Source organism: Sorex araneus, chromosome 2 (assembly GCF_027595985.1).
Source record: "Sorex araneus isolate mSorAra2 chromosome 2, mSorAra2.pri, whole genome shotgun sequence".
Classification (NCBI taxonomy): Eukaryota; Metazoa; Chordata; class Mammalia; order Eulipotyphla; family Soricidae; genus Sorex; species Sorex araneus.
The window spans coordinates 135007381-135022593 of NC_073303.1; the positions used below are offsets into that span (position 1 = coordinate 135007381).

The following is a 15213-nucleotide window of genomic DNA, read 5'->3' on the forward strand; positions in this document are numbered from 1 at the left end:
AAAGAGTCTCAGATTGGAGTTTTGTGTCCTGAGTTCAGAAGTAGGTTCAGTCAATAACCAAATGACTTTAGGAAGTGAAATAATCTCTTTGGCCTGAGTTTCACAATCTATTGAATAAGAAGGTTCATCCAATTTTAACCTTTTTGCTGAGAGTAAAATTCTGAAGGAAAAGAGAATAAGAAATGGAAACATCTTCTTACTACTGAACTTGCTTGATCCAAGACCATCTCCTGAAGTAGTTATATTTATTTTTATCTGATCAGGCCCCAGTCTTCTGATTACACCTTTCCTTCGAATCCCTGGTGTTTGCCCTGTGTTTTCTCTCACCCTGAATGCCCTTTTCCCTTGTTCTAACCAAATCCTTAAAAATCCAAATACTCACAAGGTCAGTGTACTTACTGGTATGCACATACTGATGTCTTGATTTATCATCTTGAATGTATTCCATGCATAGAAGCCTTCACCTTCCCAACACTGAGCTTTTCATAGTAAGCAGCAGGAGGGACTTATTCCTGATATACTGACAGTCACGTGGTCCTCCCCACTCATTAATAACAGTGCCTTCTGAGTCTCCAGGTCACAGGGCTGGGCCTGAACCATGCCCCTATACTTTCTACTTACGAGTTCTGTGTCCCTTCACTGAACTCATTTTTACAGAAGAATAACAGGGGTCAGGATATGACTCAGTGACAGAGCATGCACCTGGGTTCCATACTACACAAGCTCACATACACACGGAATAACACCGCCCTACATCACTGGGTTGTTAGTTGTAAGAAGCAGATGAGGACCTATCCAAAGCTTCCAACCATACCACTGCCCATGATCAGTACATGATACTTGCTGCTCCGCTGCTAAGAACAAAGGCCTTCTCAACTGCATTTCCCCCTTTCCCTTTCTTCTACTAAAAGCAGAAAACTCTAGCTCTCCAAGCACCTCCTTCTTGACTCCTTCCAAAGAGGACATGTGTCCCCTCAGGTGTACCACTTTCACCTGTGTTCTTTCAACACATTCCTACCTCTTCCAGGCCACTGCTGCTCATTACAGTCCATATCACAAGTTCTTACTATAAACTCAACTCCTACTTCACTTGCATATCGTGTGCTCACTCATCAGAATGAGGGACTTCATGAAGATTTCATGCCTTACTCGTGTTGTATCCAGAGCAAACAGCACAGAGCCTGGAACACTGTTGGTGCTCAATGAACACTGAGTGAATCAATAATTCTGCTTATCATTTCCTCACTGCTCTCCCTCCCCCACGGGTCCTTCACCCAGTCTCAAACACACTCAGATCTTCCTTTTTAACAAAACCATCACTTGACCCTAATGTCCCACCAACCACGATTCTATTTTTACCTTGCACTTTCTGATAAATTTCTCAAACAAACAATATGTGCTTGCTGCTGCCTCATTTTCACCACCTCCTCCCACTACAATCTGGTTTCTCCTCATTGAGGCTGCCGAAATAATGCTGTGAGTAGTCACCAATTCCTTCTGTTACCAAACCTCTCAATACTGTCCCATATTCCTATAGATGGGATGCCTATCTGTCCCTTCTTCCATGAATTTGTTGCTCATGGTTCTCCTCCCACTCTTCCCATGTCTTTGCTCTTGTTTCCCCTTGCTCATGTCACCCCTTCACAATATCAAACTATATTACATATTTCCCTATTCTCTATGTCCTGCAATAATATCAATTTCCATATCACTCTTGGGCAGTAATTCAAAATCATGTATCTCTTAACGTTTCTCTGAAAAGCTCAGAAATACTTCAATTCAAGAAGATAGAATACAGAAAGGATCACTAAGAAAATGATGGCTAGAGGAACCAGTTGGGATGGGAGATGCATGCCGAAAGTAGATAATGGACCAAACATGATGACCTCTCAGTGTCTGTGTTGCTATAATACCCAAAAGTAGAGAGAGAGTATGGGGAATATTGTCTGCCTTAGAGGCAGGGGGGACGGTGGGAAAGGGGGGGTATACCCGGGATATTGGTGGTGAGGAATGTGCACTGGCGGAGGGAGGGGTATTTGATCATTGTGAATTGTAACCCAAACATGAAAGCTTGTAACTATCTCACGGTGATTCAATAAAATTTTAAAAATTAAAAAAAAAGAAAAAGAAATACATGAAAAAAAAGAAATTCATGAGGGAATCAAGCACTATGTAATGCCATAAGTTTTTACATTCCCAGCACCTAGTCTACTACTGGGATATATATTGTTTTGTATAAAATGTGATTTACTGTCACTATCATCCCATTGCTCATCAATTTGCTAAAGCGGACACCAGTAACGTCTCCATTCTGAGACTTGTACTGTTTTTGGCATATCAAATACGCCATGGGTAGCTTGTCAGGGTCTGCTGTGATGGCAAGATACTCTCAGTAGCTTTCTGGGCTCTCTGAAAGGGGTGGAGGAATCAAACCTGGGTTGGCCACGTGCAAGGCCACGTGCAAGGTTGGCCACACCCTACTCGCTATGATATCCTCCAGCTCTATCGGATAAAATAAATTTTTAAATTAAATGCTACTTCCTTGACACTATTTGCATTACACCTTTCACATATAAAGAATAGTTACAGTAGAGTCAACCTATCTCTCCAAGCTTAACTTTCTCCACAGATACTCTAGGCAGTGTTTCTCTCCAACATCCATCCCCAATCATTCAGTACTACTAAATTTTAATTCAACTATCTCTTATTTTTACTTACCACTGTATTACTGTTGTCAATTTCCCTATGTATCTCTAATGTTTAATGGAGACAAAAATATAGTCTTCTTTAGCATTTTATGCCTTCAAAAGGAGCCTTCAAAACGTGTAAAGTAGATCTAGAGATGTATTTGTGAAAATACAGCCCCAATAATTTCTCCTTCTTATCAACTCCTAACACTCATCTAGAAATTCTTGCAGATCACTCAAGATGTGTTGATACTGCAACTTCGTTGGCAGGTACTATTGGTATCATGCACACAGAACCCTGGGACATTAGAACTAAAAGAGTTCTTCCTAAAAGCACTCATCCAATAGAAGGGCCAACAGATCTCAGAGACACTGCTGACTGATCCTTCTAGCTCCTCAGGAATTTGAAGGATCTAGAAGGCAGAACTCCTAGGGGTCAGAACTCTTCCTATCTGTAAACACTACCTGCTACCTGAAATACAACTATTATTACAGCCATAAATATTAAATTTTTTTGATGATTTCTTTAATTACAAGCCACATCTGTCCACAGAGTGAAGTACAAACCCACCACGTAGGCTGGGAATCCAGTGGACTTCCTGACCTTTGAGGAGCATGGCTTCCCTACTTCCTCTCAGCTTCTAGGAGTCACTGACTATGCCGTTAGAGAACAGGCCTCTCGTCACATGCAGTCAGTGCTGTTTTACTGTCCTCACATCAAAGAAACCTCCACCAAACAGACAGAAACACTACACCAGGGCCTCCCAGAGCCACAGCTATCAGTGTCCTTCAACCAGGACTTGCCCTACATCTACCTTATCTAGTGATTCTTACACCACAGAGCAGACATCCCAGTGATATACTTTACCTCCACTTAGAGGTAGGTGGGCAGACAGCCCAGTTGAATGTGCATGCTGGAGAGAAAGAAGGATGGCAGTCTCCCCACCTGGACAGGAGGGTGGAGTAAGAACTATCCAAGGCAGCAGCCATGGGTCTATATTCTAACTCTTCTTTTAGCAATTATTTGACTTTAGCCAAGCACTTAACCTCTAGAAGCCAGCTTCCAATAAGTAAAAGGGGAATGAAAGTAACCTCTCTTAGGAAAATGTAAGAAGGATCAATAGTGATAAGATATTTAAGTATTCAAACCATTACAGTTCTATATTTTTTCTCCTTACCAATGGTCTTGTTAATCAGGATTTCACTGGGTTTCTGAGAGATATGACATTCATGAATTATTTGGTTTCCTAATAGAATTGAACTAGGTATCCAGGTGAGAATACCAAGGGAAGCTGGGACAAGGACTGATCCTCAAAGAACATCTACTCTCTATGACCCTGCAATACCACTTCTGGGAATATATTCCAAGGATGCAAAAAAGCACAGTAGAAATGACATCTATACCTATATATTCATTGCAGCACTGTTCACAATAGCAAAATATGGAAACAACTCTAGTGCCCTAAAACAGATGATTGGTTAAAGAAACTTTAGTACATCTACACAATGGAATACTACATACACAATGGAATACTGCATAGTATTCCATTGTGTCATGAAATTTGGTACATCTACACAATGGAATACTGCAAATTTCAGTATTCCATGAAATTTGCTTATACATGGATAGACATGGAGAGTATCATGCTAAGTGAAATAAGTCAGAACGAGAGGGGCAGACATAGAAGAACTGCACTCATCTATGGAGTATAGAATAACATCACATGAGGCTGACACCCAAGGACAGTAGGTACAAGGGCCAGGAAGATTGGCCAGTAGCTGGAAGACTGCTTCATGAACAGAGGGGAGAAGGCAGATGGAATAGAGAAAGGATCACTAAGAAAATGATGGCTGGAGGAATCAGTTGGGATGGGAGATGCATGCTGAAAATAGATAATAGACCAAACATGATGACCTCTCATGTCTGTGTTGCAAGCCATAATGCCCAAAAGTAGATCTCTATGAGGAATATTGTCTGCCATGGAGGCAGGGGGAGGGTGGGAAAGGGGGGGGGTATACCCAGGATATTGGTGGTGAGGAATGTGCACTGGTGGAGGGATGGGTATTTGATCATTGTGTGATTATAACCCAAACATAAAAGCTTGTAACTATCTCACGGTGATTCAATAAAATTTTTTTAAATAATAATAATTAATAAATAAACCAAAGAATATCTGCTCTCAGTGACAGGAAAGGACTTTCAGGAAAAAAAATTGAGCTCCAAAAGTAACTGAAATATTAAAGGACAACACACAATTTCTGAGTATTTTTTCATACTAAAGCATTGCAATACATTCCAACCTCTTTAATGCTCAAAACAGACCCAATGAGGGAAGTGCTTTTCCTAGCCACAGATGTACATTGTGAGTCAAGGCACTCCAGTCTCGCACTACATTGCTGAGCTTCTGAGAAGATCCAGGTTTGAATCATTGGGGAGCTTTTTCTAGAGAATATAGGGTTGCAAGGTTTGGAAAGGAAAGGCTGAGAACTAATTGTAAAAGGTGAAGGCTTCTGGTCCTTCAAGTGGAAACAGAAAAATAAGGTTTCTGGGAAGACTCTGTTGTAGAGCAAAAGAAAATAGTTCTGGATGATGTTCCAGATGGTACCATATTCAAACTGATTTGGTGGGGAGGGGGGGTGTGCACATCCAGTGATGCTCAGGGGTACTCAGGAATCATTCCTGGCAGTGCTCAACGGACCATATGGGCTGAAATCTAAGGAAAGAACCTTACCTGCTGCACTATCTCTCCAGCCCTCCAAAGTGATTTTTTAATTGTTAGTTCTTGTTTGTTTGTTTTGGACAAGAAACCTGGCCCCTTTAGGAAAGAGATCTTGAGCTAAAGACAATTAGGTAACTAGACGAGGGTAAATTTGTGACTTAAAAGACTTTATGTGATACATGAAGATTTGACCAAATCCAAAGGTGGTTACAACCCAACTCCTCTAATTAGAATGTTCCCAATTCTGGACAACCACGCAATGCACGTTCCATACACAGGATGGTGCTTTTCTCTTTTCCTCCCAGTGACTACAGGAAGGAACAAATCTTAAAGAACACAAAGAAATCACACATCATGTCGGGCACATATGCAGTAGTTATAACGAAAGCAAAATAAAACATTCCAAGGAGAATATTGAGAGATTCTGACAAATGAAGGTCTAATTACAGCAGATAAGCAAAGCAAAAACACCAAGATTGGCCCAGTCAGGGTCAGAATTGGGCAAATATATGAACTGGAAGGAAACCAAAGTCCATAAGTAATGTGAAATAGAGGTCAGAAAAGGGATGCAAGCCTGGGGGAAAATAACCAAAGATGAGGGTTCCCTTCCATAACTGAGTGAGCTATCTCTAGACACTAAACTGCAACTGGGCAGAGTCAATCCTTGAATTAGATTTGTGTCTATCTGAAGTTTGCAGAAAGAGATACTAATCAGACAGTTAGAGGAAAACATCAGTGAGAAGCATAAGCAGATTTCTGGCTTAAGAAAAAACCCAACACACCACCTACTTTGCAAGAAGAAAAGAAATAACTTTTTTTTTGTAATTCTGTCTGTCCCATCTTTGGAGTTATACTAAGCAAATAAAGAAAGACTTTTCACCTCTACAGTGATAAATTACTATCCCAAACTCCAAAGTCATATACAATCAGTAAAAAGGGTAAAGAAACCCATTGTAAGTAGAGCCAGATAAGCAGAGATACAGATTTTTTTTTAAATCTGAGAAAATAAAGGAAATCAAGGTTTAAATAGTGATAGAAAATGGTTGTAATTGAAATTTTTGAAGAATCTGGCATGAATTATACCCAAAGGATAGGGTTTCTTTAAATGCTTCTTAGTACATTGCTATGTTAATTATTCTAATACAGTGACTGGTTTACTCAGTTATTTGGGCAGAGTCATTTTAGCCCTTATACTTGGATCCCAATTAAAGGACTGCAACAAGCAATTCTTAACTCTGAGTTAAGAATTGAAGGACTAGCCTCTTAAGTGGCTTTATTAAAAAGTCAATGTAGGAGTGGTTAGATAGCACAAGAGTCAGAGGAATTTGTTTTGCATGATGGAACCTTAGTTCAATGCCCATCACTGCATGCCCCCCTGTGGGCCCCAGCACCATGGGCCTGAGCAGCACTGCATCACTGGGCCCTATCATTAACCTACCCAGCCCAGTCTTCTCAGAATTCCCAAGACTGTATCCCAGCTCCCCGAAAACTGTTCAGGACGCCCTTCCCACAACATCAATGTTTACCACCTTTCCAGTCATTCTAATTTATTATATTTTATTACTGCAAGCAATTTTAATACCAAAGTATATCTTCTTTTAACAATTTATTGTTAGATATTCAGTTTCTGCCCAATTAAAACCAACTGCAATTCCCAGTCAACAGCAAGACTGAAGCTGAAGACCAAGCCACGAGCCCCAACACTCCCCTTTTCATGGTCTCTTAGTAAGTTGACTTCATTATGCACATACTAAAAAAAAGAAAACAAAAGGGAATTGCTAACAAATTTACTAATGAACTCCTTCAAAGGATAAGCAAATGTTTATCTCATATCCACATGTTCAGTGTAGCAATTTCAATTTAGTTAGCTGGAAAGAGGGGTGGGAGGGAAGAACTAGCACTGGGCTGTCTCAGAGCTCCTGGCACAGAGTACATCTAGACATGAGAACCAGCTGCTTTATAGAATAGAACCAAAACAAAGCTCTCTATAGTGGCTCCAGGAAGGTGGGCATCAAGAAGACATTGGTAACCTAAAACTGATGCTGGGAATTCAACAGTTCACTGAAGTTTGTCACTGTACTGGTATTATCATTTTATCATACCCACATACCTCTCATACTGTTACTTCATGATAATGCTTTAACTTGACTCTATTTTTACTGAGCTTAATTTCTGAATGAAATTAGAAATGGACTGGAAGACAGCTTGATGGGCTGTGCACATGCAGTTTATGAGGGAGACTGGGTTTTGAGCACTTTCAGGAGCAAACTCTGAGCATGGTGCTGGGATTATATCCTGAGAAATATCAGGTGTGACCCAGATTGGAAGAAAGGAAGGAGGGAGGGAGGGAGGGAGGGAGGGAGGGAGGGAGGGAGGGAGGGAGGGAGGGAGGGAGGGAGGGAGGGAGGGAGGGAGGGAGGGAAGGAGAGATGAAGGAAGGAAGGAAGGAAGGAAGGAAGGAAGGAAGGAAGGAAGGAAGGAAGGAAGGAAGGAAGGAAGGAAGGAAGGAAGGGAGGGAGGGAGGGAGGGAGGGAGGGAGGGAGGGAGGGAGGGAGGGAGGGAGGGAGGGAATGAATCTAGAATACTGGGGTAAAGGCAAGATAACATGAAGAAGTGGGAGAAAAAGAAGAAAAGACAGGATCCTGAGAATAAAAGACACTCAGGGTAAGAAGATGGAAATGTGTAGAGGCAGGATGGGCAACCCAGAATCTGCCTTAGTACAGACATAATAGAATGGAATAGAAGCTTGGCAATGGATTTGAGAATAAAAAAAATTTTTTTAAAGAATATGTATACCTATATCAGTGAAGTATTTAGTAAAATTGCCAGAATATGGAAACAACCCAAATCCCGACAATAAATGAGTAGATTAAGAAACGGTGGTATCAGAGGGTGGGAGGTATACTGGGGTTTTTGGTGGTGGAATATGGGCACTGGTGAAGGGACAGGTGTTCGAGCATTGTATAACTGAGACATAATCCTGAGAACTTTGTAACTTTCCACATGGTGATTCAATAAAATAAATAATTTTTTTAAAAAAGAAAAAAAATAATAAAGAGATGCAATTGGGATATAGGTAGCAAGTGGCATGAGGCTGTCCCTTAAAAGATATATAGAGACAGGGAGCTAAATGACAGATAGGCTGGAAGAGACAGCTCCCTAGAACCAGAAATGAATGCAAGGCAGAGCATAAGCCCAGTGGAAAGATAAAAGGGAAACTAGAAACAAGAGAGTGAGTCTTATGAGGGTATTCACTGGGGCTGATGCTAATGGGTAGGGGATGGACAGTGAGGCAGAAGCAGACACCAGTAAGACTCTATTATCCCAACAGATCCAGGCAGTGACCAGCAAGAGAGCTTCTAATGACACCTGTGAATCACCTAAAAACACTGCAGGTACTATCAGTGGTGGGCTTTTATCAATACTGGTAAACACTGCCCAATTTTCTACAAATCATGATTATGTCTTTCTAGCTGCCCCTTCACTATAAAATAATTGTTAAATGTAAACAAAGTAAAATAAACTCCATATCATTTACCAGGTTCCCACAAACAAGACAAAACTCAGCAAAATATATTACTTTTTTCATAATACCACTGATGTTTCTTATTGTCTGAGCACCAACCATCTCGTCACAGTCTGTAAGCACAGAAAACAACATTACTGAAAACTGTCCAGTAAAACAGCATCTGCTATTCATGAAATAAATCATCAAAATAATGTGTCTGAACAAGTTGGTGGTTTGTTATCATATATAGCTCTACATATAGTTAAGTACAACCATAGAAAACAATCCCTGCTATTTTTTTTAAATCTGAAAAATCTGTACTCTTCCCTGAATGATGATGGGGGAAGATGAAAGATTAGTCTGCAATTACCAAGCAAATACTGTCATTTCTTTATAAAGTTTATTTCTGCTCCAACATGTATGCGCCCATGTTTCCTCCCTTTTCCTAGGTGTGTCAAATCACAGATCTATTATCTCCTAGTCACAGCCAAGAGAATGACTCAGGCTGGCATACAGCTTGTCGATTATTTTCCATTTCCGGGGCTAAACTCATCATTTCCCACTTCATCTCATTTTTTATTCCCTTCTCACTTTCATGAAGCCTGTTACTTTCAAGATGACATGCAGCACGACAATGATGAGGGTGAAACATACAGAATCCTCAAACAGAGGAATGGAGCAAAATTCTATTACACTAATGAGTTATCTAAGAGAATTTTGCTTATTACCCTGAATAATGGGCTTGTCCTTTTTTTCATTCAGAATTTTATTGAGCATTTCCTGATCTTGCTCAGCTTTGCACAACATTGTCTGAACATGAGGAAGTTGTTATATCCAAACATCCTACTTAAACATGGATATGGGCATTCACAACTGTACATATGCAGTATTTAAAATACCCATTTTTTCTGGTTAAATACCCATTAACCAAAATTGAACCAAATAATCAATGGCCTACCCTAAAAAAACTGAATATAAATTTCTCTACACAGTGAGGAATGTTATAATGTCTCACATTAAAGAAAACCCAAGAGACACTGCTTATGAAAGGCATATATAGTTAAAGAACAAGCATAAAAGAACAAGCAATTATGGCAACAAACTTTTGCTATTAAAGGAACAGGTTAACCTATAAGTTCATACCCTCATTAACCCAACATTTCTAAGAAAATATGCCACCTTTACATGCATTAGCACAATAAACTCCTTCCCAGTTCTATAATACAAGCTTTGGTACTATTAATATTCCATTTTCAGTTTAACAAGTAAGGGTCAGTTTTGAGGATAATCATTTATTCAAGGGCATTTATAAAATAATGGAACCAGGACTTTAACTTAAGTGTACAATTCATGGAATCAAGCATCTTTTAAAATGTAAACTATTAATGTTTGCGCTTAAATATTAACCTGGGGTTGGCGAGGTAGCACGGTGTGCAGGGCACTTTCCCTGCACGTGGCCAATCCAGGTCCAATCCTCAGCACCCCATATGGTCCCATGAGCACTGCCAGGAATGATCCCTGAGCACAGAGCCAGGAGTGGAGCCCTGAGGACCACCAGGTATGGCCCCAAACCCAAACATAAATAAATATTAACACTAGGATCTTCATATATTTCGCACCCTACACAATATAAATCGTCTCCAAGTATTCTAAACTAGAATTTTCCAAACACTGTTCCATTTTTCCCAATGTGTTTGTGGGGGAGGGATTAAGCATCCCGGTAATAAAAGGAAACAAGGGATACTTCACACCAGGCCCTAGGTTAAGTTTCACTCTTACAGTTTCTCATCCCCACCACAAACCTCTGAATGGGCGCTAATGGCATCTTCCTCCTCCTCCTCTTTACAAGGAATAGATAGGGAATAGAAGGACTAGATAGTGAAATAACTGAGGCTGCACAGAAATAGGGAGATTCACACCTATGGTCTCTCTGGGTCTCCTTTCCCTTCCCACAGTGTTATTTACACAAATAAGTTCTGGTTCTTCAACTCCGGGCTCCCACCAACCTGACTCCTGGGGCCAGAAGAGGGAAACTGCTCTTCACATGTGCTGGTTTGGTTTCCTCCATCTTTGATTTGTCCCCAGTAAGAGCCCTGGTTCACCAGCTCAGTACTCTGCTCTGCCCAGCCGTGCACCTCCCAGTATACCTAAAACTGGCCCCTTGGTTGATAAGGGTCTCACCAAGACCATAGTGCATAGAAAAATGAAGCAAAATTTAAAAAGAACTCAAAAAGAAACCAAACTCTAAAAGAAACCAAAGCTTTAAAAAATAATAGCAATCAACATTTAAAAATTCAATTCCTAAATCAAGTTAACAGTGGGTTTTCCTTACAACAGAATGCCTAATCATATCACATTACCAAAAGACAAATATCATTAATACTTGATGGCGAGATGTATTAATGTCAGATTAACCTAAGGAGCAAAACCGTCTTTCCCACCCTATCCATGAGCTGCAATCCCTTACCACCTCTCCCTGTAGTAACGCACCAAGGGAGTTGTGTGCAGGACAGTTGCTGCAGCTCCAGGATGCTGAGAGGCTGGTAAGAAGGAGTAAACATTTACAAGCACCCACTGTGCCCAAAGCATTACATTATGGTTTTCAGTAGTGTGAATTAAATGATTCCACAACAACCCCAGCAGACAGAGCTTGCCGTATCAGCTCTGAAAGATGACACAAATCAGCCTAAGATTAGAGAGCAGGAAAGTGGCAGGACTGAGACCTAACACTGTGTCTGTTAACCCCAGGTTCCCGTTGCAGGGACCACTCTCCTCACTGCTTCTCAGAGTGTTCTGTCCAGAGCTCTGCACGCCACAGCTTAGCTAGTCCTTGACTACAGTCACACAGTCCTGAGCTGAAAGAAAACCTAGCAAGAAACCATCTTCCATCAGATGCTCCCCATGGCCCTGCTTTTTCTCCTCTTCTCTCTGTTCTTGCCCTCGCTCCCCATTTCTCTGCTGTATCTTTCAGTATACTGTCTCATAGTGTATCTCTCCTCTCTCCTCTCTCTCTCCTCTCTCTCTCTCTCTCTCTCTATCTCTCTCTCTCTCTCTCTCTCACACACACACACACACACACACACACACACACACACACACACCACAGAGAATACCTCGATCCAGCAGCCGGAGGAAGCGAAGATACCAGAGATACCACTGGTCCCAGAAGCGGTCCGTCATCCCACCCTGAACTCATCCTTCACAACCAGTCCCTTCAGCAGAACCTTGTCCCGCCGCCACTGACTCGAGGAGGCCAGGATTTCTTGACGCGGGGCGCACACGCAGGCTGCTCTAAGCAAACGCCTGCCTGCAAAGACAGCCACCAGTCCTCCCACACAGAGGCTGACTGTGCCGGAGCCCGTTTCACAGCAACAAAGGAACAAGTGCAGAACACGGCTGCCTTGTGCAGACCCAGCCCGTATGGGGCCCAAGGGGAGGTCAGGGAAGTGGGGAAGGGAGCCAAGGACGATTTCCACAAAATAGCAGGGTTAGAGGTGATCCTGGGCATGAAAAACCACCATTGAGGCCAGGTCTTGAATTTCATTCTGGGCTCTCCTGCCATCCTAGAATGTCTCCCATGCCAGTGGCCAGTGACTCCGACTCCTCCTACAAGACAGAATGGAAAACCAGGAAAATCCATCACCCCTGACTCTGGGGGCAGCCCAAAGACCCAGAGCCTGAATGTCTTCCTCAGAAAGGACCAGAGACAGTCCCAGGTCAAGGCTGGTTGATATCTGTGCCAAAACAAGGGGAGGTGAACTGGTGCGAGACAGGCCTTCATCACTGTGTTGCCCTGGGATGCTCTGCAGTGTAGACAGGACTATAGACAGATTCTGGAGTCATGTGCAGGGATTCAAACCCTGCTAATCACTACCGACCTCCATAAAATTCTTAAACTCCCTGAGTTTCCGCTTCCTCCTCTGTAAGCTGAATAAACATTACTTCTTCACACAGGTAGGGAATATGTTTTCCTGCCAGGGGTCATGTGGATACTTATAATGTCATTGATGGACCGTACAATACAGGCAGACAGGTCACGGACAACCAACAAGAAGCACACGTGTCTGTCTCATCACATTAGTGCCCCTGAGTTTTAGATGTTTCCCATGCCTTCTTTTTTTTTTTTTTTTGCTTTTTGGGTCACACCCGGCAATGCACAGGGGTTACTCCTGGCTCATGCACTCAGGAATCACCCCTGGTGGTGCTCAGGGGACCGTATGGGATGCTGGGAATCGAACCCAGGTTCGGCCGCATGCAAGGCAAACGCCCTACCCACTGTGCTATTGCTCCAGCCCCACCCCCATGCCTGCTTTGTGTCAAAGAAGATGTGGCATTCCTGGCACAGTGCTTACTAATAGCCATGTTCAAGCATGCAGTCCCCCTGCCTTCCAAACTTTCTTTCTCTTACCAGACTCTCAATTCCCACATTTCCATAAATTTTGGGTTTCCTACCTCCATGCCTTAGTTCCTGCCCTCCCCATTCCCCATGCCATCATGATTAAATTTGCCTGATAATTTAAATGTCTAGTTCAAATGCCGTAGAAGCAGGCAGACTTTCCTGATTTCCTTTATACTACATATTTTGGCTTTTTTCTTTTTTGAGGGGCAAGGGCCCAGCCAGTAGTGCTCCATGCTTACTGTGCTCGGGAATTACTCCTGGTGAGCTCAGAGGGTGCTGAGGATTGGGTGCTGGGAGCTGAACACGGGTCAGCCACATGCAAGGCAAACTCCCTACTTGCAGTACTATCACTCCAGCCCATACACTACATTTCAAGTTTCCCTCAGTGTCTGACTCTGCTCCCTTACTTGACCACAGACTTCAGAAAGATGGAATCTGCTTTATAATCCCTGTTGTGTCTCCTAAGCACCTCATAAAAAATCCTGAACTTTCTAAGTGCTGAACTATTCACTACATGAGCAGGTGATGGCCAAGTGAACCCAAGTATGCTACAGAAGTTCTTTATATGGCGAGGAGAAAAATGGGTAGGGGGCTCGGGCCCAGAGCACTTCCAATGGCCTATGGAAGGATAACAGGGCATTCTGTCCTTGCCCACTGGAAACCCACTTTCGAGTGGACTGGTCACGACATGAGAGGCTGTGGACCTGGTAACTGGAAGTCCTTTCACAGAAGTAGAGCCAGAGAGTCGGCACCCTGTCTGAGACAAGCCTGTAGCCCAGGCCTAGGAACCACCCGCAGCCACAGGCACAGCCAACTCAGCTCGTTCCCGCCAGGCCGTGCCAGCAGTGGTTTCTCCTCCCCTCACAGAAATGCCAGCACACCAAGCTGCCTGACCTCCCGCAGGCAGCTGGCAGGGCGGGAGCAGACCTTCCTCACTCTAAGCTACTCCTGGGGAGTCAGGCCTCTCCGACAGGACACACTAGAGTAAGAAAGAGCTTAGATTAAGGAGAGGCATGTCCAGGAGCAGGGAGAGGAGAGGCTGCATGAGAGTAACGGGGCCACCCTCTCCACCTGCCCATCTCCTACCCTGGCACTGCCACTGTCACCTGGCTCCTTCTGAAAGGGCAGCATTAGGACTGAGCAGACAACACTGCCTCAGAGCTACCTCTGGACTCTGTCAGTATTATTTGTTATTCCCTTAAATGGACAAGACTCCAGTGTGTAGTTAGTACAAGAATGCAAGCCTCTCCTCTCTCCAGAGAGAAGTGTGCTGACCCAGAGCCTTCTCTTCCCTCACAAGTAACAAAGATTCATCACTCAGGTGTGGCCAGTACTTTGCAGTCTCAGAAAACTTTCACACCCTTCAGCTCCTGGGCCTCATCCTGCAAGATCTGTAGGGCAAGAAACACTTTACTTGGGTTACAGAGGAGAAACTCCATGATATAAAAAAAAACTCAGTAACTTGTTTACGATCAAAAGTCTAGGAGGTGGCTAGCTAAGAAAGAAATATGATCCAACTATTTCCTTCCAAACAGTTTCTGGGGCTCTGAGCCATTTCCTGAGGCACTGTGACATCCTTCACAGAGAGATGGAAGTCTTCCCAGTAGGGCAGCACCTAGCGAAGCAGAAGGTCCCTCAAGGCAGTGTTCACCTGCCATGGGCACAGAGTGGCCACGTAAGGACCTTTCAGCTTTCCCTTTGGCTTCAGGTATATGGCTGCAGAGAGAGTACATACTGCGTAAGAACTCAAAAGTAAATTTCTCTAAGACAACTCAGAACTATGGAATGAGAAGGATGTAACTCCCATTTCACAGGAACTTAGGGATGAGCAGTCAAAACACTGAAAGTGAGACAGAGAGTCTCAGAGGCTGTGGACACGCAACACTAGAGCAGGGGTTT

At 43.0% G+C, this 15213-nt stretch overlaps 1 protein-coding gene across 25 annotated transcripts in view; it reads right to left on the reverse strand.

The window, feature by feature from the left end:
- The window catches only part of KALRN (kalirin RhoGEF kinase), an 809955-nt gene that overhangs the window by 704249 nt on the left and 90493 nt on the right, over nucleotides 1–15213 (reverse strand). For 4 of the 25 annotated variants that reach the window (XM_055128086.1, XM_055128083.1, XM_055128080.1 and 1 more), the window contains exon 1: nucleotides 12029–12213. The exons of 18 other annotated variants lie outside the window; for them this stretch is intronic. In XM_055128086.1, coding sequence (XP_054984061.1) covers nucleotides 12029–12095 — 67 coding nt within the window. In that variant the 5' untranslated portion in view covers nucleotides 12096–12213. Of the gene's footprint in view, nucleotides 1–12028; nucleotides 12214–15213 lie in introns of those variants that run through there. 3 more of the 25 variants (XM_055128099.1, XM_004606662.2, XM_004606663.2) reach the window with 3 other exon arrangements.